The following is a 25,807-nucleotide window of genomic DNA, read 5'->3' on the forward strand; positions in this document are numbered from 1 at the left end:
AGACTAGTTCTAATTGACCACCACCTTGCTGTTTGAGTTGACTGTGCTGATGGTTACATGCCACTGTTTCCCATAATAACCAATTTTTTCTTCTTTGTTCAAATGAGATTTTCCTAATTACACGTGTGATGGGTTGTTTTAATTCTTTTCCCTTTGCAAATCCACCTTCCTGTTGCAATGCATGATGGGCAGGCTCAATATTGTGCATGACACCCGCTACAAGTGTTGGTAGGTGCCAGCTTTGTTTCTTGATTATCTTTTTTTTAAAAATCTGTTTAGCAGCTCACAGACTCTCAAAATCCACTGCTGGGTCTTTAACATGTAGCTATTGTGCCAATCCATTTCCCCTCCTCCCCCCCTTTCCCCTTGCACTAACAACTTGTCAATTAAATGCACTTGCTTCTATTTAATTGACTCAGAAATCCTAGAAGCCGTTTAGCAGACCAGGTGGCTGTGTGACACATCCCCCCTTGCCCTATCTCCCCCCCCACACACACACCGCCAACCCCCCCCCCATGCCACAATCTCCTTAGCAGCTCTGGTGGATTTTGACTGGACTCTGAGTTCCAGTTTTTTAGAAACTGTTGTGCGTCTTTCTTTCTTTTGAAAAGAAAAGAAAACATTCAGTTATATACTTCGTGCAAGTTAATCCAGAACTAGAATTTCAAGCCAGGAGATTATGAAATGTTAGAGCGGTTAAAAAAAGGGGGGGGAGGGGGAGACGGGTGGCAGCGGCGGAATAGTTATCGTGACATGTTAAAGAAAGGGGGTTACGTCTAGTTTGTTGGTTGACTATGAACTGGAATAATTGAGCTTGATTGTGTTGATTCCCGTGATTTGATGGTAACAAGCGTTTCTCCTCTCTCCTCCTCCTCTTTCATCTCTCTCCCTCCCCTCTTTCCTCGCTCTCCGGAATGTTGTCCCGCTTTTTGCTCTGCGATTGCATGTCACTTTGCTGGTGGTGATACCTCGTCCCCACGGCTTATCTGCTGATATAAATACCATACTCGACGATTCCGCCACCTGTTGCCATGGTTTCCCATACTGCTACACTCTCCTGTATGTTTGCTTATATGATTTTCCTCCCGAAAGTTCCCATGGTGCACGGCGGTACGCCCACCACTGTGTCTGCAGCAGCAACATCTGCCACAAGCGTCCCCTTCGCTACAGCAGCCACAGCCAACCAGGTTTGCTAATTTACAGCTTTGTTTCTTAAAACATAACTCAGAATCAGTGCTTTTCAGAAGCATGGGGTTTTGTCCGTCCCCCCCCTTTCGTTCTGTTTCGTTTTTTTGTTCGTTCGTACCTCTTGTTGGCCTACACATTTCCCTGAGATCCGCAGCATAGCTTAACTAGCCTTTTGCCTATGCTCAGAAAGGTTCTGCATCTCCATTTCCGGTACCAAAATATTAGGCACAATCTCTCTCAAGAATTACTCAGCATAGCAAGGGACCCACTGCCTCCCCATCTGTTTTTAGAATAGTCAGAGAGCTTGGTAATAGAAGGAATTCAAGGCTACAGTACTTTGTTTTGTTGTACGTAGAATTTTACCAGCATTTGTTAAGTGATGGATTAGAGTCTGGATAGGACTCCAACTCCCGCTCACCCCAGCCAGCATGGCCGGTGACCAGGAATTCTGGGAGCTGGAGTCCAACCAAATCTAGAAGGCCACGGGTCCCCACATCCCTGGAATAAAGGGTCAGGAACACAGTAATAATAAAATCATTACTATTGATGGCTGGAATGTTCCGAAGCTATCAAAATCTGAATGCTTAAGCCTTTATAGCACTGTGGCTTTCCTTTCAATTTTCAAATCAGTCAGGGGATTGACAGCCATGTCCATTGCAACCCAGATTACATTTACTCTTAGAAATCTATCGCAATTGCCTCTCTGCCTGGACAGTATAATTACAACAAACAGAAACATGGTAACAAGCCAGTAAGTAATAAAACTATTGCGCTTCAGATATCAAACTTAGAATCAAATCTGACTCAAATTTAAGTATGTGATTTATCCATTTGAATGGCTCTTAATCCCACCATCAATTACACAGCCAGTGATTCAAATGTTTGCGCAGATGCTTGACGATTAAATAGGCAATATTTCAGGGCAACGCAGCACACAGTTCATAGGTCATGAATGGTAGACCGTCAGCTTTTGGATAAAACCATTCTGTTTGCCACACAAGTGAGCAAAGCGCTGTTACACGCAGGTCCTCCTTGCAAGGCTTCCTGGTTGGCCAATGCGAAAACAAAGATTCTGGACTTCTTGCATAGGCAAGCCAGAAAATCAAAGGGCCACAGAACATGGTGTGCAATACAATCCTGCTAATCTTTTCTTGGAAAGAAGACCTGCAGTATTCAGGCGGCTTACTCCCTAGTAAATTTAGAATTGCAGCCATGATATGCGCAGGGCCCTACTGTTGTGCATGAATCAGCATAAATGCAGATGTTCTACACTTTTGCCACTGCGCCATCCATTGCTCCACAGGTGCTCAGCAGAAGAATCGGTTGCATTGATGGCGCTGCATATATATTTCTATTATTTCTGTCCCCCCTGCTTTCTTTGGCAGAATAACACGTCTGTGAACATTTTCAGACAATAAAGGATCACCCTTTAAGACTAGAGTGTTTGAACATGAACCAGCTTTCGCTTCCTTCCTAAATGCATTATTAGTTTGCATTGCACCTTGCATTGATAAATGCATTGCGTGGAAAGTGGGAAATTCAAGGCAGACCACATCGGCAGCTACACTGGGAGCTGAGCGCAGGAGAATTTGTATAAAAGGATTTCTAGGGCATCATCATCAAGACAGGCCATAGCCTTTCCAAAACACTTGATGATGATCCATTAAATGCTGCTGGCCAGCATGCTCTGCCTTCCCCATGCTTGAACCTTACATGTGTAAAAAGAGTTACTTTTTCCATTCCTGGGGGATCCTTCCCCTCATCTTCCAAAATGTTGTGGGTTCAGCAACCCACCTGCTTAGACTGAGGTTCACCTTAGCTGTGCACTTGATGCTGCTGAATAACTGAGAGATGAATGGTAGGGAGCTGAAAGCAAGCATACCCTAGGGACTGCAGAAAACAGCTCATGCCTCAAGTTGAAACTGAGTGGTTACAAAGACCGTAGGTGCTATGGCAACAGATTCATGCACATTTGCTAATGGTTCCTCTCCCACTCTCACCTGTGCAGCTTCGCATTTGCTGTATAGTAGTACCTCATTTTGCTACCGGGATCCATTCTGGAGTCGCGGTCGCTGGCCGAAAAAGACGCTGGACAAAGTGCCACGTTTGTACACGCGCGCGGAGTGGTTTGTGCTTCTGTGCATGTGCGAGCGGCGAACCCTGAAGCAACCCGTTCCGGTACTTCCGGGTTTGCTGTGGACGTTCGGCAGAACGGGCGCTCACCGAGGTGGACGCTAGACGAGGTACCACTGTATAGGAAAGCAGGATCTGATCAGTCCTGTTCAGACATTCTCAATCGAACAATTCCAATCTTAGGGCAGCTGTATGCTTGTTAGACCCATTCGCCCTTGTTGCATTCCCAATGACCCACTCCCGCAGCCCCCCCATGCTAAATGTCTGTGGTGAATGGGCTGTTTGTGTTGGTTTCTCGTGCAGCATAGACTGATCATGCAGGGATCTCAATAGGATGCGGTGCAAGGTCCCTGCCGCAAACGTCTGCTGTCAAGCAAGACAGAGGCTGTCAGTCCAGTTAGTGCTCCCCTGATGTATTCCCTCCCCACGCACACAGTTGGCATTGCACGAAGGAGAATTAACGGAACAGGGATACGAAGTTCATAGAGCAGTACAAACAATAGGAAGCCAATGTAAATTAGGTGTAAGTTATGCAGCTGTATCTTATCCGTAGTCCAGACTCCATTCAGGAGCAGGGCTACTGTCAGGTGAGCTGGCCTTCAAGAGGGAGAGCAAGCTTTTAAAATGGAGTTTAGACTTGGCAGTGTAACATCAGCTGGGTCGCATGGTTGTGTGACCCAGTTGAGCAGAGTTTGGAATAGGGGCAAGTCTTCCCCTTGTCCCATCTCGCCTCTGCCACTCACCCTAAATGCTCCTTTTGGGGGGACTGGCTTAGCCAGGATGGAGCATTTTCCTCTCAAATATTGCTTGAAAGGCTGGCCATGAGCCTCTCGCAGATAGGGTATTGCTTATGCCAGAATTAAAGTTCAGCATAAGTGGATCACGGATACAGACCTCTGCACAGGGCACCTCCTTGCGCATGTGCTCTGGAAATGGCAACTGTTGTTTCTGCTTTCTGTATGATGATCCCCAGCATACGGATAGGTGAGATGTCTTGCTTCCAACCTCATCAAGACTCCACACAGTAATGTCAGTGAAAGAGGAGTGGTGGGAAATTGCACCTCGGGTGTGTGCCCTTTCTGTTGGTTAAGGACCAAAAGGAAAACAGCAGTCACATTGGCACATTCCCAGACAGTATGCAAACTGAAACACAACCATTCTTCAAAATTCACACTTCTCTGAATTTTGCAATGTGGTGCTCCCATCAAGTATTGTGTACAGAAATGCATATATTAGGATGAAGCATTCATAAAAATGCTTATATTCATGAAAATAGCACATGGAAATTCATTACAGTATGGAAAATATAAAAATATACAATATACAAAAACATGTATGTTAGGAGAGATTCACACTAAAATGGTGGTGAATTTTCATGAGGCTTTTTTTTTTAAAAAAAATGCAAACTGATGTGGAAATGTGGAGAACTGAATTTAAAAAACTGGAATTGATAGACTTGCCCATCCCTTACGGCCCATTCTGAAGGGCCCCCACAGGCCCCCACATGGGACTGTTGCCACAGCCTTTGCAGCGGCCCCAAATCCTAATATTATGATTGATTCATAAGCAACAAAACAAAGGACTGTATATCAGGAATCCCCCCTATTTAGTATGAATTGGTTGATAAACAGTTCAGCCATCTTAAAAAAAAAAATTAATGTCTTTTAGGATCATTAATGTAAAACCTCTTGCAAAATCCTCTTTCCCTTCCACAGATGATAATGTAACTTTTCTGTATTTTAAAAAGACACTGCCCACCCCCATGCATTTTCCAAGCCAGATTCTGTTTTCGTTGTGCAATCTGACCATTTCATGCGTATCTCTCTGGGTCTTCATAACGCACTGCAGCCAAGTACCGCAGCCAACCCTCAGTATATGCATATATGAGCCATATATGTATATAGTATGTAAGCATTGTTGACATAATGAAAAGCCACCAGAAATAGCCCACCCACCCCCACCTCCCGCAATGTGCATGCATGCAGAAGTTGTTGTTTTTTTCAAAAAGAACTGGCCCCTCTGTCGTCACTTGCCAGTGCTCAAGGTCCTTGGTCTGTTTCAACAGCACTGCTCTTGAAGCTTCTACACAGCTGGGTGCAACATCCTCTCCTGCTGCCGTAGAAAACAAATGGTACGAGAAGCTCAATTACACTTGGCACATGTTTCCGTGCACACGCACAAAAAAATGTGCTGTACAAATGTATACAGTACACCTAAAGAACAAGTATGTGGCTAGGGGGCAGTTAGTCATGCTTGGTGGGTGGGATGTGGGACTCAGTTACAAGATGTGCCACAGCTCTTCATCTCCCATCTCCTGACCTGTCTGGTGGATATTATTATTATTTCAACTTATACACCGCCCTATACCCGGAGGTCTCAGGTCGGTTCACAACAAGACCACAACATATAAAATCAAACCAAAAGCAGTAACCCAATAACCCCCCCCCCAAAAAAAGTCACATTCTAAAAGAGTGTTGGAGGTCAATAAGATCGATCAAAGGAACATTTTTGCCTGGTTCCTAAAGGTATATAATGAAGGCGCCAGGCGGACTTCCCTGGGGAGAGCATATATACTTGAATAACAGCCAACGGGAAGTTTATACACTGCAGACTTGAGGGAGTAGTTGAACAAAGTACAGTCATACCTTGGTTGCCGAATGCCTTGGTACTTGAACGTTTTGGCTCCCAAACGCCACAAACCTGGAAGTGAGAGTTCCATGTTTTGGAATCCGAACGTCCGACGTGGCTTCTGCGGCTTCCGATTGAGTGCAGGAAGCTTCTGCAGCCAATCGGAAGCCGCGCCTTGATTTTCGAACCGTTCTGGGAGTCGAACCGACTCCTGGAATGGATTCAATTTGACAACCAAGGTACCACTGAACCATAGTGCAGAACCTTGCATCTGGTGAGTAGGTCCTTCTTTATCCTTTCTGAGCCAATTCAGACTTCATTTTGTGGAAGGGACATAGCTCTGCCTCAGGTTTAGTCCCAGAGGCCATCTTTTGGCATCTGAAGCCCTAGAAAGCCGCTGCCTGCCAGTGTAGGCAATGCTCAGTTGAATAGACCAATGGTCTGACTCAGGATAAGGCAGCTTCTTGCATTCCTGACTTTGAAGTGCAAAGAAATGCTCCTTTGTTCAGACCACATCTTGGGAAGGCCCAGGCCATTCATGGGTTGCATATTCCTATATTCAATAGCTCTGTCCCCCAGCTTGTGCAGGATTCCCACTGCCAGCAGCGGAAGAGCAACACCTCATGCCTTCAGTGAGACATTTTGCTGGTCCACAAAGAAGAAGGCCCAGTTATAATCACCAATCGATATCCCACCAAGTTGAGTTTGTTTTAATTGTTGCAACTATAGTTCAAAGTATTGATTTTTAGGGGTGGGGGAATACTCCCAAGTTATGCACCGTTTGAAGACTTTCTTTCAAATGGCAAAGAGAGAGAGAATAACTGTGTATGTTATGGTGCAAAACGCTACGTTTCATAACAAAATATCACTCCAGGTAGCTTTACTTTCCATATTATGGAAAATTAGGCCCTTTTGGGAGAAATTTAATATGGATACTAACAATTCTATACTTTTAATCCACAATTGAAAGACACTTGACAGTGTGGTCCTAACCATGTCTACTCAGAAGTAAGTCCTGTTGAATTCATTGGGGCTTGCTCCTAGGTAAGTCGGGTTCGAATTGCAGCCTTATTTTTATAAATAACTTCCCCTGCACAAAGGTACCTGGGGCAATATTTATAAAATTCAAAGCAGAAATGCCATTCACAAAAAAGATCCAGACAGTGTCAGCTGTAGTCAAAACAAAATATTAGCACCAGGCCATAATCAGTAAGTCAAAACAGTCCCTGCTACTCATCTGCCAGCAACAAAGGATTCTCTTTACTTGCTAGTAGGCTACAGTTAGGTGGATCTGCACTGGAAAGGCATTTCCAAGGTATGACACCAGAATAGAGATAGATGGTTCTCTTTCTTGCTTTGCTAAGTTTACTTGCCCAAAATGGAGTCTTTAGGAATCTGGGGAAGACGTACTGCCCCCCACCCCCCAGCTGGGAGAATAATATATTGGGAATAAATCCAAGAACCTCATTAGGAGGTTATTCTTGGGAAGATATTTAAATTTGATATGTGCCCCTCCCCACCAAATGTGTTTGTGTGTGTTTGTTTGTTTCAGTGCAAAGATGGAAACAAGTATATGATTCTTAGGTGCATGATTAGCTTATGTACTTGAGATTTTATTCCAGTTCAGTTCTGGAGTGGATATTCTGAGTGTTGAAGTTTCTCAATATGCCTTTCGCTTGAATATCAGCACAGCTTAACCAGAAAATGAAATGATTTGCAACAAAACAAAACAAATCTGGCTCAAATTTTCCCACAGCGAGTTAGGCAAAGTCCCCCAAACCGTATAAATATGTGTAGGCCAACAAAAAGGACTTTTGAAATTATTGCACTGCATGAACTTTTAACTGTTAATTTTATCCTTCTTTCTAAACAATCAGTAATCATTACTAAACATTGGTCGATATACTACTTAACAGAACATTTTTATTTAAATTGATACCTGTGTTTTTGTTAACTTGCTGTTGCGATATAGAAGTCCACCATCTTTCACCTGAGCTGTTAGTATAAAAAAATCATGCATTCTTGTGGAACACATTATTCACAGGTTACATTCCTTTTTTTGTTCTTCAATAGATACCCATAATATCTGCCGAACATCTGACTAGCCACAAGTATGTTACACAGATGTAGACATATAATCATCAAACAGTAAGTTTCTCAAGTATGCTTTATGTTGCATTTTGATAGTGCTATTCTGGATTTGCATTTTCTCCTCCCTGGAACAAGAACCAAGTTAGCAGCCCAGTTTGGATGTAATACCCACAGCAGGCCAGAGACCACACTAAGCTAGGACTCCTCCGTGGTATCTGCAACACAGTCCTATGCATGCCTACTAAACCCAAATGAGTTGAATGTCAACCCAGGTAAATGAGAAGTGCTGTAGTTTTTTGGGTGAGCATCTGCTTTATATCCAGAAAGTCCCAAGGTTCAATCTCCAAGCAGGACCGGTGTAGTCAGCTAGCTTCCCATTTTTCTAAACGTGCATAGGATTCCATCCCTGGTTTACCAAGGGCAGGTAATTTTTGTACTTGGAGGAAAAAATCTCACCTTCCCCTGATGCCCATACCCATGCAGTCTGAAGGGGAAAGTCCATTCACACTTTTTATCCTGTCATCTACTGTATACACGGGACGCAGGTGGCGCTGTGGGTTAAACCACAGAGCCTACTTGCAGATCAGAAGGTCGGCGGTTCGAATCCCTGCGACAGGGTGAGCTCCCGTTCCTCGGTCCCAGCTCCTGCCAACCTAGCAGTTCAAAAGCACCTCAAAGTGCAAGTAGATAAATAGGTACCGCTCCGGCGGGAAGGTAAATGGCGTTTCCATGCGCTGCTCTGGTTCGCCAGAAGCGGCTTAGTCAGGCTGGCCACATGACGCAGAAGCTGTACGCCAGCTCCCTCAGCCAGTAAAGCGAGATGAGCGCCGCAACCCCAGAGTCGGCCACAACTGGACCTAATGGTCAGGGGTCCCTTTACCTTTTACTGTATACACAGGCTAGTTGTAAGTGGCATTTGAAAGTATCATTTTTTAAAAAATGTATACAAATCCAAAATCCCATAAATAATACTCTGGATAATGTACTATGTCCTACTGTCTAACTACTAGATACGGGGACTGCAAAAGATTTAAGCTTTTGCGTGTATGTCCTAAAGGAACGTTGCATAAATTCCAGGTGGCGTGCAGGTGTCATTTTTAATGATTACATAAGGATGGTTCATGACTACATAAGGAAATGGCTGCTATCAAGGAGCCTTTGATTTTTCTTTCACTGCCACAGATTCCTCCCGCCCCAAAGTCTCTGTAGGGATAAGCATCCAATCAGCAAGGTGGATCATGCAGCACGTGAATGACTCTCAAGTTGTCATTCAATGCAGTTTAAACCTGCATGGTCCATAATAGCCGCAAGTCAAGTTGCCTCTGTCATCACACCAAAAAACATCATGTCCTTTCAGTAGGTGCAGGCCTTAGTCTCCTTTTGTGTGAGACTCAGAACTGGGAATCATCAAGCTGATAGTCTCTCCCCAGCACAAATTACCAAATGATATTGAATTTGTGTGTGTGTTTTGTGACACCGGCTGTCAGGAGAGATCAGGCAAAGACCCCAAACTCATCCACTTGCATAAATTAATCTTGAACTGCGGCTCCAGCTACTGAATGTCAGGTCTTTATAAGTTAACCTTCTGCTCTGTGAGAAAAGGTTTCACTTGACTACACCTGTCTGCTTGGAAGAGAGTTTTTCTTTCTTTCTGCACTTAATTTAAATTTGTGATTGGAGTGTTCAGTACTGGTTCTGCCTGACATCATGTCTTCATCCAACAAGACTATTTTTAAGTTGCCGGTAATAGCTCGTCTGCCATCTCCTCTCCCTGTTTCAAGGGCAACGCCTGCTGTGGAAATGGAAGTTGCTTCAGAACTTTTCCCTCTTCCTGCTTCTAGTTTTGCCTTGACATCAAATGCGTTCACATGACAGTGCTGTGAGGCCACTTTAACTGGCATGGATAATCTTGGGAACTGAAGCTTTTTCGTGGTAGTGACCTCACAGAGCTACAGTTCCCACAACCTTAAAAAACTACACTTCTCAGCAGTCTTCATGACAATTAAAGTGCCATTCAAAGAAAGTTGACCTTTCAAATGCAGATTACTTCACTGTTAAGGCAGGCACCTAAAAATAAAATAAAAGGCAAGAATTGTCACTCTTGGGAATGGCAGGAATCGTTCTGTACACTGTACCTTCCACAACCACTTGGGTGTATTCTGAGGTCTGCAACTGCTGTCCTTGCTGCTTTGGCCCAGAACTGTCATCCGGGATGATGGCGTGGAGTTGATTTTGCAGCTCCAGTGATACAGCATGGCTCCTGACAGCCCTGCTTCTGTGTGTCACGTTCCTCCAGGGGTTTGTCTCCTGCAGGGGCAGCCTTCCTTCTCCCTAGGGGCCACCCTGCTTGTGTCACTGTTCCCAGACAGTCCACTCTGCTCTGTAGAGAAACCCCTCATCTTGCCCAGTAGTTCAAAGTCTGGATAGATGGACCACAAGTTGCTGCACCTTCTCTTCCAGCCAATCAACCTTGCACTTGCTGCAGGCGTAGTTTCTCACGTTCTCAGGCAGGAAGACCAGCATGGCACTGGTGTTGCAGGTCGTCGCAGTAGCTCCCTCGCCGTCCATGTCTCTTGGTCCTTCATACACCATGAGACAGCACTCCAAGCCCCAAAGCACCCTTGCAAACTCTCCCTATTTGCACTCTCCCTTTGGGCCCAGTTTGCATCACAGCTCAGAAGGATATTACCAGCTGGGTGGAGGCTGCCATTGTTGCTCCTCAGTCTGGCTATGGTTCAAACACCTAAGAACATAAGAAGAGCCCTACTGGATTGGCCAAACGCTCATCTAGTTCAGCATTTTGTTCTCACAGTGGCCAACCAGATGCCCAGGGGACCCGATAGCAGGACCTGATAGCAGCAGCTCTCTCCCCACTTGCGATTCTAAGCAACTGGTGCAAAAGAGGCATGCTGCCTCTTACAGAGAAGGGAGAGAGCAAAGGCGTTGTAGCTCATAGCCATTGATAGCTTTATCCTCCGTGAATTTTCTTCCTCTTTTTAAAGCCATCCAGGATAAGTATGGGTGGAAAGGGGGGAAATGTGAGATTTAAAAAAAGGCAAATAATAATTAGTACTAGTTATATCCTGGTTGGGACGTGAGTGGCGCTATGGGTTAAACCACAGAGCCTCGGACTTGCCAATCAGAAGGTCGGCGGTTCGAATCCCCGCGATGGGGTGAGCTCCCATTGCTGGGTCCCTGCTCCTGCCAACCTAGCAGTTCGAAAGCACGTCAAAGTGCAAGTAGATAAATAGGTACCGCTCTGGCGGGAAGGTAAATGGCATTTCCGTGCACTGCTCTGGTTCACCAGAAGCGGCTTAGTCATGCTGACCACATGACTCGGAAGCTGTACGCCGGCTCCCTCGGCCAATAAAGCGAGATGAGCGCCGCAACCCCAGAGTCGGCCACGACTGGTCCTAATGGTCAGGGGTCCTTTTACCTTTACCTATATCCTGGTTTGTGCTCAGGTGTTTAGCAAGTGCTGATGAGGATCAAAGCTAAATAAATTTAAAAGGGGGAAACTTTGCACATCACTTCCCATTTTAACTCAGCACAGATTTTGCAATCAATGTTGATTTAAATGCTTCATTAAATAATTAGTAGTGTATGTCGTATTTCAGTGCATTTGGATTAGAAGTGCTGGGGGGCTGTCATTGTCATATTTGAATAGCATCGAGGGGGGGTGGTCGTGGTATTTCTTTCTTGCATGGAAGAAAAAGTAGAGGGGGGAAATAGCTGCAGGTGTCGATGAAACGAAGGCGACCCCTTTCCCACCCTCTTCATTATTTCCCGCAGATCATATAAAAGAAAAGAGGACAGTGTGACTGAATGAAGAAACGGAACAGGTCATTAGCCATAATGTATATACCGTCAGATAACAGCACCCAAATTTCCTCAGCAGTAAGACATCCACATATTGCATGTTAACAAGATGAAATGACAACTCGGAAATCCACTGCACACTGTTGCCTATATACTTTGTACATTGAATAGATATTTGTGCTGGGGTGATCATATTGTCTAAAGACTACAGCATTGTCTATCTTTTCTAGCACACAGGTAAAGCAGGCATACACAGCAGAGGTATGCGCTGGCAGACTCCTTCCTACATAATCATGTACGTCATCTTGAAAAGACAGACTGTGATGTAGCCATAGATCTATTATGTATTGGTACGTCTGTAGACCAAGATATAATTTTTTAAGTAAGTTTATTTCTTTCAAGGTTTACAAAAAAAATAAAATAACGAAAGGTGCACCTTGTATTTAAAATTGCCATTATAGGAGAGAGCGTGCATGCACAGTATAATTTTTATTTTTCCTTTCGTTTTTTGCTTTTAAGAGTTAATATTTTTAAATGTAATAGATTGTAAGAAGTGGTAAAAAGAGGTATCTGACAGAGATGAATGTGCCAAGTATAAACCACAACTGTGTATATTTTTAAAGCACATCAATGGCTTTAAGTACCATGTTGTTAATGATGCTCATGAAGTGCCATAGACTGTAATCAAAGTAGAGTATTATTTCTGCAGTGTTACTTTTAAGAGCCACGTTTTTAATTTTGCTTGTTTTCCTAGTTGCTAATCAGTCAAAGGGCACCCCTTCTGTTTTAAACCAAAGCTGTCTCAGAAATGGCCAGTTTTACCTTAGTTAATAGTAGGCAGCACATTTTTAAAATAAGCAAGAACCAGTCTTAAACCCAGGTTATTCCTACACATACTGGATATATAAACCTATATAAATTATTATAATCCATAATAACAGTTATGCAAACTATACCATATAACAGACAATATACATTTTTTTTTAAAAAAAAATATTTTAAATAAAGGGAAAAGCCATTTCTGAGACACTGTTTGCAAAACATTTGAGGAATTTTATTTCGCTTCGAATTTCTAACCTCTGTCAGAAGTCCAAGAGACTCTAAAAGTGTTGGAGGAGATGGGTTTTTGCTTTCTTCTCAAACGCATCACTTCAAAGTCACGCACTTCAAAAATAAAAATAGTGACTCTAATCATGAGGGAAGCACTGACATCAGATGCACGATTTTTTAAAAAAGAAACCAAAACAATGAGATAAATGGAGATGTTAATTAGAAATAGGTATCGGGTGGGTTAAATATTGGGATGAATTTTATATGTGATTTCTTCTGTTCAGATTTAACTGCTTATAGCCTTAGAAAGCCTTTACAAAAATGAAACAAAAAACATAGATGTGCATTCAAGTTTTCAAGAATGGATTCATCCAAAGGAAATCTTTTTTGTGGTTTGGATGTTGCAGCTAGTAAAGGATATATTTTGCTCTGTTCAGCAAAGCTAAAGGGTTGCTGAGGTGGGGGCCAGGTCACTGGTAGTCTATGGAATGGAAGAGGAGAGAGTTCAGTTCTAGAACTTTCCGTACTTCCAAGTTTACTTGCAGGTTTTTATGCTTGAGAGATGCTTTCTAGAAAAAAAAAAGAATGATGTGTTGATTTTACTGATTGTACTGTACATCTATTAAAGCCTTAGATTATTACATTACGGGTTAAAACCCATACCAATGTAATTTCAATCGTGTTAAGAAAGTATAGGTGACTTCACATGTTATTGTAGTTTACTTACATTAGAGAATACTACTTATTTTTTTTCCTTGTTAAAATAGTAGTTTTTATTTCTTACATTTATTAGATCATTTTCATTTTCTATTACCAGACGAATGCCATTTCAGTTTATAGAATTTTGTTTTATTAGATTTTAACTAATGAATTTTTCAAAATACGGAAAAAATTTAAAAAGTTTTTTTTCTTCTTCATAGCATATGCAGTTTTGAATTTACATGTAGTGTCATGAATATTCGTATTATTGTTAACTAAATGATTTATATTTTACTGATTTAATATTACAATGTAAGAATATCAGTCATTGTTAGTTCTTGTCTAGTTTTCATTAAAAGAACAAAGATCTTTTATATGGATATCTTATATAATCATTGCTAAGTAAGAAGTTAAGTTGTTGCTATTGCAACGATCCTGGCAGACAACTGAGTAATATTTTGATGATTTATTTTGTTTGTAATTAATTATAAAAGAAAAAATCTAGTTCCTAGATATCAGAATAAAAATTTATTTTCTACTGTATCCATTTCAAATGTTAAAATATTGTTTAAATATTTTTTTGAAATCCCTGAATATCAGGCCTTGTTATAAATAAGCTGCATAATCAATAGATCAAGGGACTTTTTGTTGATAATCCAAATACTCAAAAGTTTACGTATAACAAGAATTATAATATGTATGAGTGCGTGTGCAAACTCTTGAGGGTTGATTATGCTGCAATTTAGCATGTGGGAAAGTATAGAGAGGAAAGTTGACCTTTTGCACTTCTGTATATAGTCAAAAAAAAAAAGAGAGTAACCTGTATAATAGTAAGATCTTATTTTGAATAAAAATGTCTATAAATACAAGGAGTTTTGTTAAGGCTAATTAAAAAATAAAAAAGACAGGCTGAACAAAATTGCTTGCAAAAAAAGTGGCACAGAGTTAGCACTCCAAACCCCATGGGGAAAAAAGTTGCTTTGCTTTATGTGAACAGCTTCTAGTTTGCCAGGATTCTTTCTGCTGGAAAGATTGGCCCTCTATCCCAGTTCTTGTGACTAAGGACCCTTCTGCACTGTACAATTAAAGCCCTATCGAACCACAGTTGTACCTTGGAATCCGTTCCAGAAGTCCACTCGATTTCCAAAACATCCGGAAACCAAAGCGTGGCTTCCGATTGGCTGCAGGAAGCTCTTGCAGTCAATTGGAAGCCCCGTTGGAACGTTTGGGTTCCCAAGAACGTTTGTAAACCAAGGTGTTCAGGATCCAATGTATGACTGTGCTCTAGGCAGCCATGGCTTCTGCTAAAAATTCCTGGGAGTTGTAGTCTATTAAGGCTGCTGAGTGTTGCTAGAAGACCACTTCTCCCCTCGCAGAACTACAATTCCCAGCGTTCCTTGAGAAGAGGGATTGGTTTAAAAAGCCATTGGGAATCTGTGAGGGGGGCAGGGGTCTTCGAACTACTACTAGCACCCGTAGGAGACTACAGTTCCCAATATCCTTTGGGGCAAGCCACGGCGGTTTAAAGTGACATCGTGCTTTGAACGTATAGAGCAGTTGGGGCCTTTTTTAAAAAAAAAATTAAAAGCTGCACTGGTCCAAATCTGCCTGAAGATCATTACTAAATAAATAAAAATTATTTTTTTAGAAAACGAAATTTCAAACAAACAGGTACTTCAAACCATTAAAGGGAAATCATGGATCAGATATGTCGTACATTACTCAAGACAACTACTGCATGTTTAAAGTATCAAAGAGAGAGAGAGAAAGAGAAAGAGAAAATATATATAGATATAGATATATATAAAAGATATATATTCTATTCAAAACAGTTTCTGACAAATTTCAGTAGTTTTATTATTCACACACCGACACACAGAAATACACACACACACACACAAACAGAAACCGATATTGACTTTCACATGCTCACAAAAATGTTTAAAAAAGAAAAACTCGTCAACAGGCAAACCAAAACAAAACATCATAGCTGTAGTTGTTATGTAATTATTTTTATTGCTGTAGTGATCCTTCCTGTTCTTTTAGCAGGTGGAAAGGAAAAGAAAAGAAAAAAAACCTTATCAAAATTAACCATTTCTAACCTAAAGCACTTGAGAAACCATGTAATATATACGAAGCCAAAGTGAAGGGGCCAGGGTGGGGGGTTTGGGGAGAAAACGATTGGATTGGATTCTCTCTGGTAATAATTCACACCGATGAATTAGAAGACGTTGCACTTCCTGGCAAACCCTGCAAGGGTTTCATCTGCTGAAAGGACAGGTGTGCTTGGTTTTTTACTATTATGTAATCACAGACTTAAATTTGCTTGGTAGTTGCTCCAAATTATGTACTCTGTCCTGGGCCGCAATTTGTTTTTATGCTTATTTTATTATTACTGCTATAGTTGACCTAGCTGTATGGAGAAAAAAAAATAAATAAAGTTAAATTGCCCTAATAAAACTTCTCTTTTGTAGTATCTTCTTTTCTGTTTTTAAGCTGGAGGGTGATGTGGCGTCCTCTGCCGGTGCCCTCTTGGTATCTACACCGCCCTCAGAAGTTTGGGGGTGCCAGCCTGGGAGATGGCATTCTCCGTGGCAGCCCCCTAAGTAATGGAATTGCCTCCCCACTGGGGCTCACCTGGCACCTTCATTGTGTGGTTTCCATCACATGCTGAAGGGGCAGCTCTTTACCTTTTTACACTTGAGCTACATATTTACCATATTTTTTGCTGTATAAGACTCACTTTTTCCCTTCTAAAAAGTAAGGGAGAATGTGTGTGCGTTTTATGGAGTGAACGCAGGCTGCGCAGCTATCCCAGAAGCCAGAACAGCAAGAGGGATTGCTGCTTTCACTGCGCAGCGATCCCTCTTCCTGTTCTGGCTTCTGAGATTCAGAATATTTTTTTCCCTTGTTTTCCTCCTCCAAAAACTAGGTGCGTCTTGTGGTCTGGTGCGTCTTATAGAGCGAAAAATACGGTAGTGCCTTGATAGTAATCTGCGTTTTAATATTGTACTTTTAAATTTGCTGTTGCTGTGGCCTTCATGGATAAAGGGCAGGTAACAAATATAATAAATAAGGGTATACTTTTTAATATTAAAAATGTTTTCTGAATGTATCTCCCTCTTTTTGGGGAGCTGGGAGGGGGAGAAGAAACCCTCTCAGTTAAAAAGTTGATTCAGAAAAACCAAACACATCAGAGCTGACCAATCTCTTCTTGTGCTGAAATCTTTGCAGTGATGGAGTACTCACCTTAGTGCAGCATTGAATATATTCATTAGTACTGAGCTGCTACGGGATGCGGGTGGCGCTGTGGGTTAAACCACAGAGCCTAGGACTTGCCGATCAGAAGGTCGGCGGTTCGAATCCCTGCGATGGGGTGAGCTCCCGCTGCTCGGTCCCTGCTCCTGCCAACCTAGCAGTTCAAAAGCACGTCAAAGTGCAAGTAGATAAAAAGGTACCGCTCTGGCGGGAAGGTAAACGGCATTTCCGTGCGCTGCTCTGGTTCGCCAGAAGCGGCTTAGTCATGCTGGCCACATGACCCAGAAGCTGTACGCCGGCTCCCTCAGCCAATAAAGCGAGATGAGCGCCGCAACCCCAGAGTCGGGCACGAATGGACCTAATGGTCAGGGGTCCCTTTACCTTTACCGAGCTGCTATAGCACAGTCAGTGGCAAAAAGAAGCACCACACCCCTATTGGTGGAAGGAATAGGATGTCCCGTACCTGTGCTAAAAACTGCTGACCAACAGTCATGCATCTATGACCCCGTCTGCCTTGTCTCACCTGCCTTCCATGACACTCCGGAAAGGTCACGGGACCCCCCACCCCACCCCTCATTTGAAATGGTGAGTAAGTACTACATTCTAGTAGTGGTCTGCGTTGGAGTCACCAAAGTGTGGCATCTCAGAGAAATTTGGGTTATGTCAGAAGCAAAGCCAAGTCTTCATGGAGGCCCTTGACGTGCTTTAAAACACCTTGCCAATCCAGGCATTAGAAAAAAAGAATTTGGACAAGTGTTTACCAAAACTAAAGGTTTTTAAGCACCACCCATTATTATTCGCTGTTTCAACCCTTCTTGAAAATCTGCAAAAATTAAAATTAAAAATGCATTTGGCTTTGAATATATGATTCTGCATATATTGCTGCCTCATACATTTGGTTTATTTTATTTTGACGTTTATCGTTCCATCTTTTCCACCAAAGAGATCAAAGCGACAGACATGGTTCCTTCCTCCCTTTTTATCTTCACAACAACCTGTGAGGTAGGTTAGGCTGAGAGACAATTAAGCAGCCAAAGGAGATTTGAACCCTGGTCTCTCAGGTCTTAGTCCAACACTCTGACCACTGCGCCACACTGGCTCTCAATATACCATGCTTACCTTTTCTCATTTGAATGGAGTATTAGGAAGTTGAAAGGAGTTCTGAGGTAGGTAGCCACGTGAGGGCTCTGCATTGGGCCCAGGGGTGCGGAGCCTCTAACACCAGGGGCCAAATTTGAACCACCAGGCCTCCTCACCTGGCTCATGAGGCCATTTCAGTAAAGCCATCCCCATCTGCCTTCACCTGACATCATCTATAAGGTCAGGTGTGGAGCAGGTGATGGCAAGACTTGGCCAAAAGTAGCTTTGCAGGTACCGGCAGCTGGCAGTGGCTGCAAAGGCCTTGTGCAGTGCTTACCAAATGCCTGACAAATCAGCTGGTTTGGGGATGTTTGAGAAGCACCGTGCACAGAGCTAAACAATCCCTTTAAACTATACCCCCCACCCCCGCTGCCCCACTTGCAGGCCAGCACCTTTGTCAAGCACCTGACGTGTGCCGGATTATTGCCAGGTGGGTGGTCCTGCCTACCTGTCAAAAGATGGCCCATGAAAGTGGGGGGGTCATGTCACCAGGACATAAAGGTTCCCCGCTCCTGACCACAGCTTTTCCTTGAGCTCCCCCAGTTTTGGGGAACCTGCTGGTTAAAACCAAGCTGACACTCCACTTCCATCTTCCCTTGTTTCACGCTTTTCTTCACTGGACTGTGAAATGAAGAACGCGGAAAAGAAATCCTGTGCAAAATAAGGCAGGTAAGTCCATTGCTGCAATCTCATTGCTACATGTATTCTATATGGGAGCACTGATTTACAGTTCTGGGGCCAGTTCGTTGCTGCCCAAAGTGCATTTACCTGAAGAGCTGTCATGAAGAAGATGAAGCAGACTTTTCCACTGTTGCTACAGAGGACAGGGTTATCACCAACTGGTAGAAACGGCAAGGGAGAAGGCTAAACATAAGGAAAAAACATCTTAATGGTAAAAGCTGCTTGGCAATTAGCCGATTTGCACTTCACTTTAAACCGTAGTTAAGCTTAACTACGGTTTAAAGGTGAGTTTGCTGTGTGCTGTTGCGTAAGGAGACGATTGCGGCTGCTTGTTCCTTCTCCACTACTGCGAGCTAAGCCAGGGATTGACTTAATGCGACATTTGAACCCAGGGATTGTGGTTTCTCCCCGCACCCCAACTGCAAGCGGTCAGCTATGAGGAGATCTTGGTTGCAGCTCATTGTTAGTTTGGAGAGAAACAAGCCAGGATTTTGGGTTCAGACTATTACAAACTGTAGCTTAGCTCCCTGTAGCGTGGCAGGAATGGCTAGAATTTCCTTCCTGTGCCCCAGTTCACCTTTAAACTCTAGTTAAGCTTAACTGGGATTTAAAGTGATAGGCAAATTGAGCCCTTGGAACAGACTGCCTCAGAAAGTAGTGAGCTCTCCTTTGCTGGAGAGAAGAGGCTGGATAGTCATCTGCCAGGGATGTTGTCATTGCATCCTGTGCTGCAGAACCAGCATACCACAGAGGGTTGGACTAGATGACCACCAGGGTACCTTTCGGGTTTTTTGGTTATAATTTGGTTAAAGGATAAAGGAAGAATTCCCTGGATGCCTAGGTCCAGGTTTGGCGCAAATGCTCTCTTGGTGACAGCGCCCCAGCAAAGAATTAAAACCACAAAACATGCAGGAAAGTAAAGGGTGGAAATATGGGCTGTCAGATCTGTAAAATATCCCATTTTAAGTTTCTTCCAAAGCTGCTCTTAGCATAGAAAAAGAGACTACATATTTGGTAAGTTACAAATGGTTTACTTACAAACTTTTCCAAGCTCAAATTCATGTGCTTTTCCATACAGCAGCAAGAAAAGACAGGCAGTTTAACTTTGTTTCAAAAAGGTAAGAGTTTCTATATTGTTTGTAGAGAAACACAAAGATGGCTTGCTAAAGACATGTGGTCTCAGCTTGGAGCATTAGCTCAGACATCCATTCTGGCTGGATTCACATGGTGGAAGAGACTGAACAAAGGCTTGGGTAACCCTCCCAACTGGGACGCGGGTGGCACTGTGGGTTAGATCACAGAGCCTAGGACTTGCCGATCAGAAGGTCACAGTTCAAATCCCCGCAACGGGATGAGCTCCCGTTGCTCGGTCCCTGCTCCTGCCAACCTAGCAGTTCGAAAGCACGTCAGAGTACAAGTAAATAGGTACTGCTCCGGTGGGAAGGTAAACGCCATTTCCGTGTGCTGCTCTGATTTGCCAGAAGCGGCTTAGTCATGCTGGCCACATGACTCGGAAGCTGTACGCCGGCTCCCTCAGCCAATAAAGCGAGATGAGCGCCGCAACCCGAGTCGGCCACGACTGGACGTAATGGTCAGGGGTCCCTTTACCTTTAACCCTCCCAAGGTGAGGGGATGTGACCTAGTCAAGTTTGGCAGGACTGCTTACTCTATGGCCTTACTCCCTTAATGCATTAACTAGAGCTAAACTAGTACTATGATTCTGTTGTGTGAATGTGAGCCCCGTTCCAACCCATTTAAAGTCTTGCAACTGCACTGCAACATCCCTGCCACCTTTTATTAGTGCCACATCTGCAGGTAACAGTAACTGCTGGCATCCTTGTCTAAAGATCAATTTGACTGGTTTCTAGCATTTTCACCCCATCTTGCCTACTAAAAACAAAGCAGTGTAACAATAATAAAAATAGTAAAACTGCAATTAATAGCCTCACATGGCAACCCCACAGAATTCGGATCATGTGTTACTTGTTTCTGTAGCACCATTAATGTATACAGTGCCTGAGGCTGCAAATCTAAACACAGTACAGATTAAGCCCCATTGAGCAGCAACACATTTATTCACTGCTTAATACACTAAATGCACATTTATTTACTGCAAGCAATGCAACTTCTGAATGTGTTGGGCGGTATTCAGTTAAATAATTGCACAAGCGGAACAAGCCTATGTTGTAAGAGTGCAACATATGCCCTGAGGGCCTGATAATATGAATTGCAGCAATGGAGGAGGCTGTAAAATTAGAGGAGGAGGGAAGAAAGGATGGCTGCAACAAGAGGATGAGACAAAAATGTATTTAGCAGATATATAAAGTCTCTGTTTTAAAAGCTACCTATTTTGAAAAAATAGTTCCAAATGATCTGTCCCTGCCTTTTCTTCTGCTCCAATCATTTAGAAAGAAAAGAATCAAAGCAGGCTTTGAAAAAACAACTGCATGGAGAGAGATTACAGCAAAACTGCTTTTGGCTGAGCGCAGTTTCCTCCTCTGGTTTGATCCACCCATTATCTCTGAGCTGAACCTTCCAACTGGGTCAGCACTACATGAAACAGGAGGCACAGAGCAATTGGAAAAGCGCTTGTCATATACAGCAGACAAGTAATCACACTCCTGCCCTTTGCTCCACAGATTTAGAACTGGCGTTCTGATTTGTCCAACCTTTCCAGTGTTGTATGCCAAAGGCATGCACAGAAGAGAAAGGGTTTTTAGAAAGAACAAAAACCTGGAACATGACCTGTAAACATAGGATAGGACTGTCATTTAACAAGACCTTCAGATTTCTTTAAAAAACAAAAGACACATACACAATTCTTCTTTACCAGTTTATTTATTCCAGCAGCATTGATTGGATTTGACCTCTATTGCAAAAGCATGTGAGTATTTGCAAAGCTGTTCACCGCTTTTCTCAAAAATCAAATAGACCACCACAGTACTATCTATTGATGTTAAAAAAAATAAGTAAACAGGCAATCAGGCTTGTGTAAATTGAGTGTTGCAACTGCAAAGCAGGCTGATTTTTGCCTGTCATCGTATCTTCTCTAGGCTGAGAAATAGCTTGGCATAACACACTGTACCAGCAGATGTCAGCATCGGAATGTGGTGCGATTTGGGAATGTGCCTGAACATAAAAAGGGAAAACGTGTCTTGTCGAGGAAAGAGGGCGTTTGTGGAAATTTTGGATTGTTGATCGGCTGAGGAGGCTCAGGCTATTATGCTCAAGGAATGGTGCTACATGCTCTCTTTTGCCAACACAATCAGAGTTTATCTACTATTAAATGGGTCGTTATAAGAGATGCTGTTAGACTCCACCAGCTTCAGCTGGCATGGCCTAAGGATGATGGGATGCAGGTGGCGCTGTGGGTTAAACCACAGAGCCTAGGACTTGCCAGTCAGAAGGTCGGTGGTTCGAATCCCCGCGACGGGGTGAGCTCCCTTTGCTCGGTCTCAGCTCCTGCCAACCTAACAGTTTGAAAGCACCTCAAAGTGCAAGTAGATAAATAGGTACCGCTCTGGCGGGAAGGTAAACGGCGTTTCCGTGTGCTGCTCTGGTTCGCCAGAAGCGGCTTAGTCATGCTGGCCACATGACCCGGAAGCTGTACGCTGGCTCCCTCGGCCAATAAAGCAAGATGAGCACCGCAACCCCAGAGTCGACCTAATGGTCAGGGGTCCCTTTACCTTTTAAGGATGATGGGAGTTGTAGTCCAACAACATCTGCAGAGACACAGGCTCCCCCCCCCCCGCTTTAATGCACGTTCTCTGGGCTAGTAATATGTGACATCTGAACCGGAGCAAGGTTCCTTTATGAATTGTCTTGCTTGCTTGAGAGCTGTGTGAACCAAATAGGTCCAGAGGGTTGACAACGGGTATCTTTGAGGGATGGCCTCCTGGGGTGTTGGGGGGGGGGAGAGAGAGAGTGTGTGTATGTTTTTCTGCAGGCTTTGGGGACTGGTGAGAATGGTGGTAGCCAGCTATTGGCTCTTAGAATCATAGAATTGTAGCACTGGAGGGGACCATGAGGGTCATTTAGTCCAGCCCCATGCAATGCAGGAATCTCTTGCCCCACATGGGCTCAAACCCATGACCCTGAAATTAAGAAACTCAAGCTCTACCAACTGTGCTATGTAAAGGGTCTGGCATAATTAGAAATAAGAATCTGCATGCAGTCTAAGTTTGCAAGGTGTCATGTTCTGGTTCGTTCCATGCATATAGCAGATTCCCAGTCTTTTTCTTCTGGGATCTCCTCTGTCCCACCAGTCTAGTACGAATCCTGAGATGGGAATGGATCTTTCACAAACATTGCAGAGGTCTCCAGGCACACCTCTGCAGAGGGCGGAGGGCCCTACAGGTCCCCCCCCCTCAAAATGTGGGGTTTGCATGTAGAAGATCCCGGGTGTTCCAAAGCCACAAAATTCTCCTAAAACTTTTAACCCAGGCCTACATCTAACAGTCAAAAATCACAGCCTCTAGTTTACTTCCTAATGAAGAGCCCTGAGCAAACATGAAAATGTGTGAGGAGAAATGGCTTGTCGGAGATCTGTTGCTGTTTAACACCTTTCAGTGTTGTTGTTGTTTAGTCGTGTCCGACTCTTTGTGACCCCATGGACCAGAGCACGCCAGGCACTTCTGTCCTCCACTGCCTCCCACAGTTTGATCAAACTCATGCTGGTAGCTTCAAGAACACCATCCAACCATCTCATCCTCTGTCGTCCCCTTCTCCTTGTGCCCTCCATCTTTCCCAACATCAGGGTCTTTTCCAGGGAGTCTTCTCTTCTCATGAGGTGGCCAAAGTATTGGAGCCTCAGCTTCACGGTCTGTCCTTCCAGTGAGCACTCAGGGCTGATTTCCTTAAGAATGGATACGTTTGATCTTCTTGCAGTCCTTGGGACTCTCAAGAGTCTCCTCCAGCACCATAATTCAAAAGCATCAATTCTTCGGCGATCAGCCTTCTTTATGGTCCAGCTCTCACTACATCACTACTGGGAAAACCATAGCTTTTACTATACGGACCTTTGTTGGCAAGGTGATGTCTCTACTTTTTAAGATGCTGTCTAGGTTTGTCATTGCTTTTCTCCCAAGAAGCAGGCGTCTTTTAATTTCGTGACTGCTGTCACCATCTGCAGTGATCATGGAGCCCAAGAAAGTAAAATCTCTTACTGCCTCCATTTCTTCCCCTTCTATTTGCCAGGAGGTGATGGGACCAGTGGCCATGATCTTCGTTTTTTTGATGTTGAGCTTCAGACCATATTTTGCGCTCTCCTCTTTCACCCTCAATAAAAGGTTCTTTAATTCCTCTTCACTTTCTGCCATCAAGGTTGTGTCATCTGCATATCTGAGGTTGTTGATATTCCTTCGGCAATCTTAATTCCGGCTTCGGATTCATCCAGCCCAGCCTTTCGCATGATGAATTCTACATATAAGTTAAATATATAAAGTTAAATATATAAAGTTAAACATGAAAATGTGTGAGGAGAAATGGCTTGTCGGAGATCTGTTGCTGTTTAACACCTTTCAGTAACGCATGGCAATTTCCAGTCAGAATGCAGGCCCAGTTTATAATTATCAGGAAGAGGAAGCATTCACATCCAAGCATGCATATATTGTGGGCACTCGCATCATGCTTTTTAAAAGTCTAAGCTCTTTTGTGGGTTCCTAGGCATAGAATGGGTAGCTTACACCGAGCGGCAATGGTGATGGTCGCTATACAAGCCCACTGTTCTTCTCTTTCCCTCTTGAATTCAACATAGACGACTCGAGCGAGATGTGCTCATTAATATGCTGCTTTGAAAGCCTGGGGATTTAGCAGGGATGGCTATGGTTTGCTAATCGTGAAAACAGTTGCCTGAAGATGAGCAAATGTTCTCTCGAAAACCTTTCTCCAGACAGCTGGGATTTCAGCCCTACTAATTAACGGAAACAATATCCGAGAAAGTTATATAATGATTACCACCTGCTGATTGCAGCTCCGCGGTTCGGCACCTTAATCCTAATCACAATGGCTGTGATCCCAGCCACCTCAAAGCCTGCTGCTTGATGCCTGTCCAATAATCACCCGGCTCGTGCTTTCTCTGTGCGTTTTGAGGCAGTATGTGGAGAACACTCTGTGGGAGCAAGTATCTAGGAAATAAGATCCTCTGAACACCATAGGACTTTGTCTATTGGGGCACCTCTCCAAATACACCTGTATCCAAGCAGCGCATTGGGCCGGAGGCGGAGGAGATATGCTTGTGTTGCTACTGAAAATTGGTCCATGCTGTCCGCTTTGTAATTTACAGATTGCATGACAAGGCACCCGAACCACAAAGTTCCCAGGAGAACAATAAAACACACTAATAATAATAATAATAATAATAATAATAATAATAATAATAACAACAATAACAATAATAATAATTAATAATAATAATTTATTTGTACCCCGCCCATCTGACTGGGCTTCCCCAGCCACTCTGGGTGGCTTCCAACAAAGCTTTAAAAAACATTAAAATGTCACACATTAAAAACTTCCCTAAACAGGTCTGCCTTCAGATGTCTTCTAAATGTCAGGTACTTGTTTATCTCTTTGACATCTGATGGGAGGGCGTTCCACAGGGCGGGTGCCACTACCAAGAAGGCCCTATGCCTGGTTCCCTATAGCTTTGCTTCTCGCAGTGGAGACACTCCTTCAGGTATGCTGGGCCGCGGCCATTTAGGGCTTTAAAGGTCAGCATTTGGGTTTATGGGTTCAAATAGGCTGCAGCTTTATTGGTTACAGATGTGAGCAGTTTGGCTTAGGCATTGGGGTGAAGCCAAGCTATATCTTGACTCCTGCCCTCCTGCAAGGAGTCCACAGAAGTGTAAACCACCAATAGGGGGGTGCCCTATGACTTACATCAAATAAGGGCACCCAAGGGTTCCCTGTAGGAGCTATAACATGGCCCTAACCCCTGTCCAGGCTTCGGACGGTATTCAAACCCGGATCTCTTTTAACAGGATACCCTTACTGAGGAGGCGCAGGCGAAGGCCACAATCTCCCTCCAACCAAACGACGGCTCACCCAATGCCTAACTTCACAAAGTTTGTGACAATTGCTACTAGGTAGGCAAAAACCAAATGGCAGGTGCCAATTTGCC

General features: G+C 43.6%; 1 protein-coding gene across 50 annotated transcripts in view; it reads left to right on the forward strand.

The window, feature by feature from the left end:
- MBNL1 (muscleblind like splicing regulator 1) overlaps window positions 1-16,068 on the forward strand; it is a 179,068-nt gene extending 163,000 nt beyond the window's left edge. For 25 of the 50 annotated variants that reach the window (XM_083504360.1, XM_083504357.1, XM_083504370.1 and 22 more), the window contains 4 exons: window positions 193-228; window positions 1,093-1,187; window positions 8,023-8,097; window positions 11,833-16,068. In XM_083504360.1, the coding sequence (XP_083360486.1) occupies window positions 193-228; window positions 1,093-1,187; window positions 8,023-8,079 (188 nt within the window). In that variant the 3' untranslated portion in view covers window positions 8,080-8,097; window positions 11,833-16,068. The remainder of the gene's footprint in view (window positions 1-192; window positions 229-1,092; window positions 1,188-8,022; window positions 8,098-11,832) is intronic. The other 25 variants (XM_083504353.1, XM_083504340.1, XM_083504355.1 and 22 more) reach the window with 2 other exon arrangements.
- Window positions 16,069-25,807: the final 9,739 nt, after the last annotated feature.

The sequence above is a fragment of the Podarcis liolepis genome, assembly GCF_965112155.1.
Source record: "Podarcis liolepis genome assembly, chromosome: 5".
In the NCBI taxonomy this organism is placed as follows: Eukaryota; Metazoa; Chordata; class Lepidosauria; order Squamata; family Lacertidae; genus Podarcis; species Podarcis liolepis.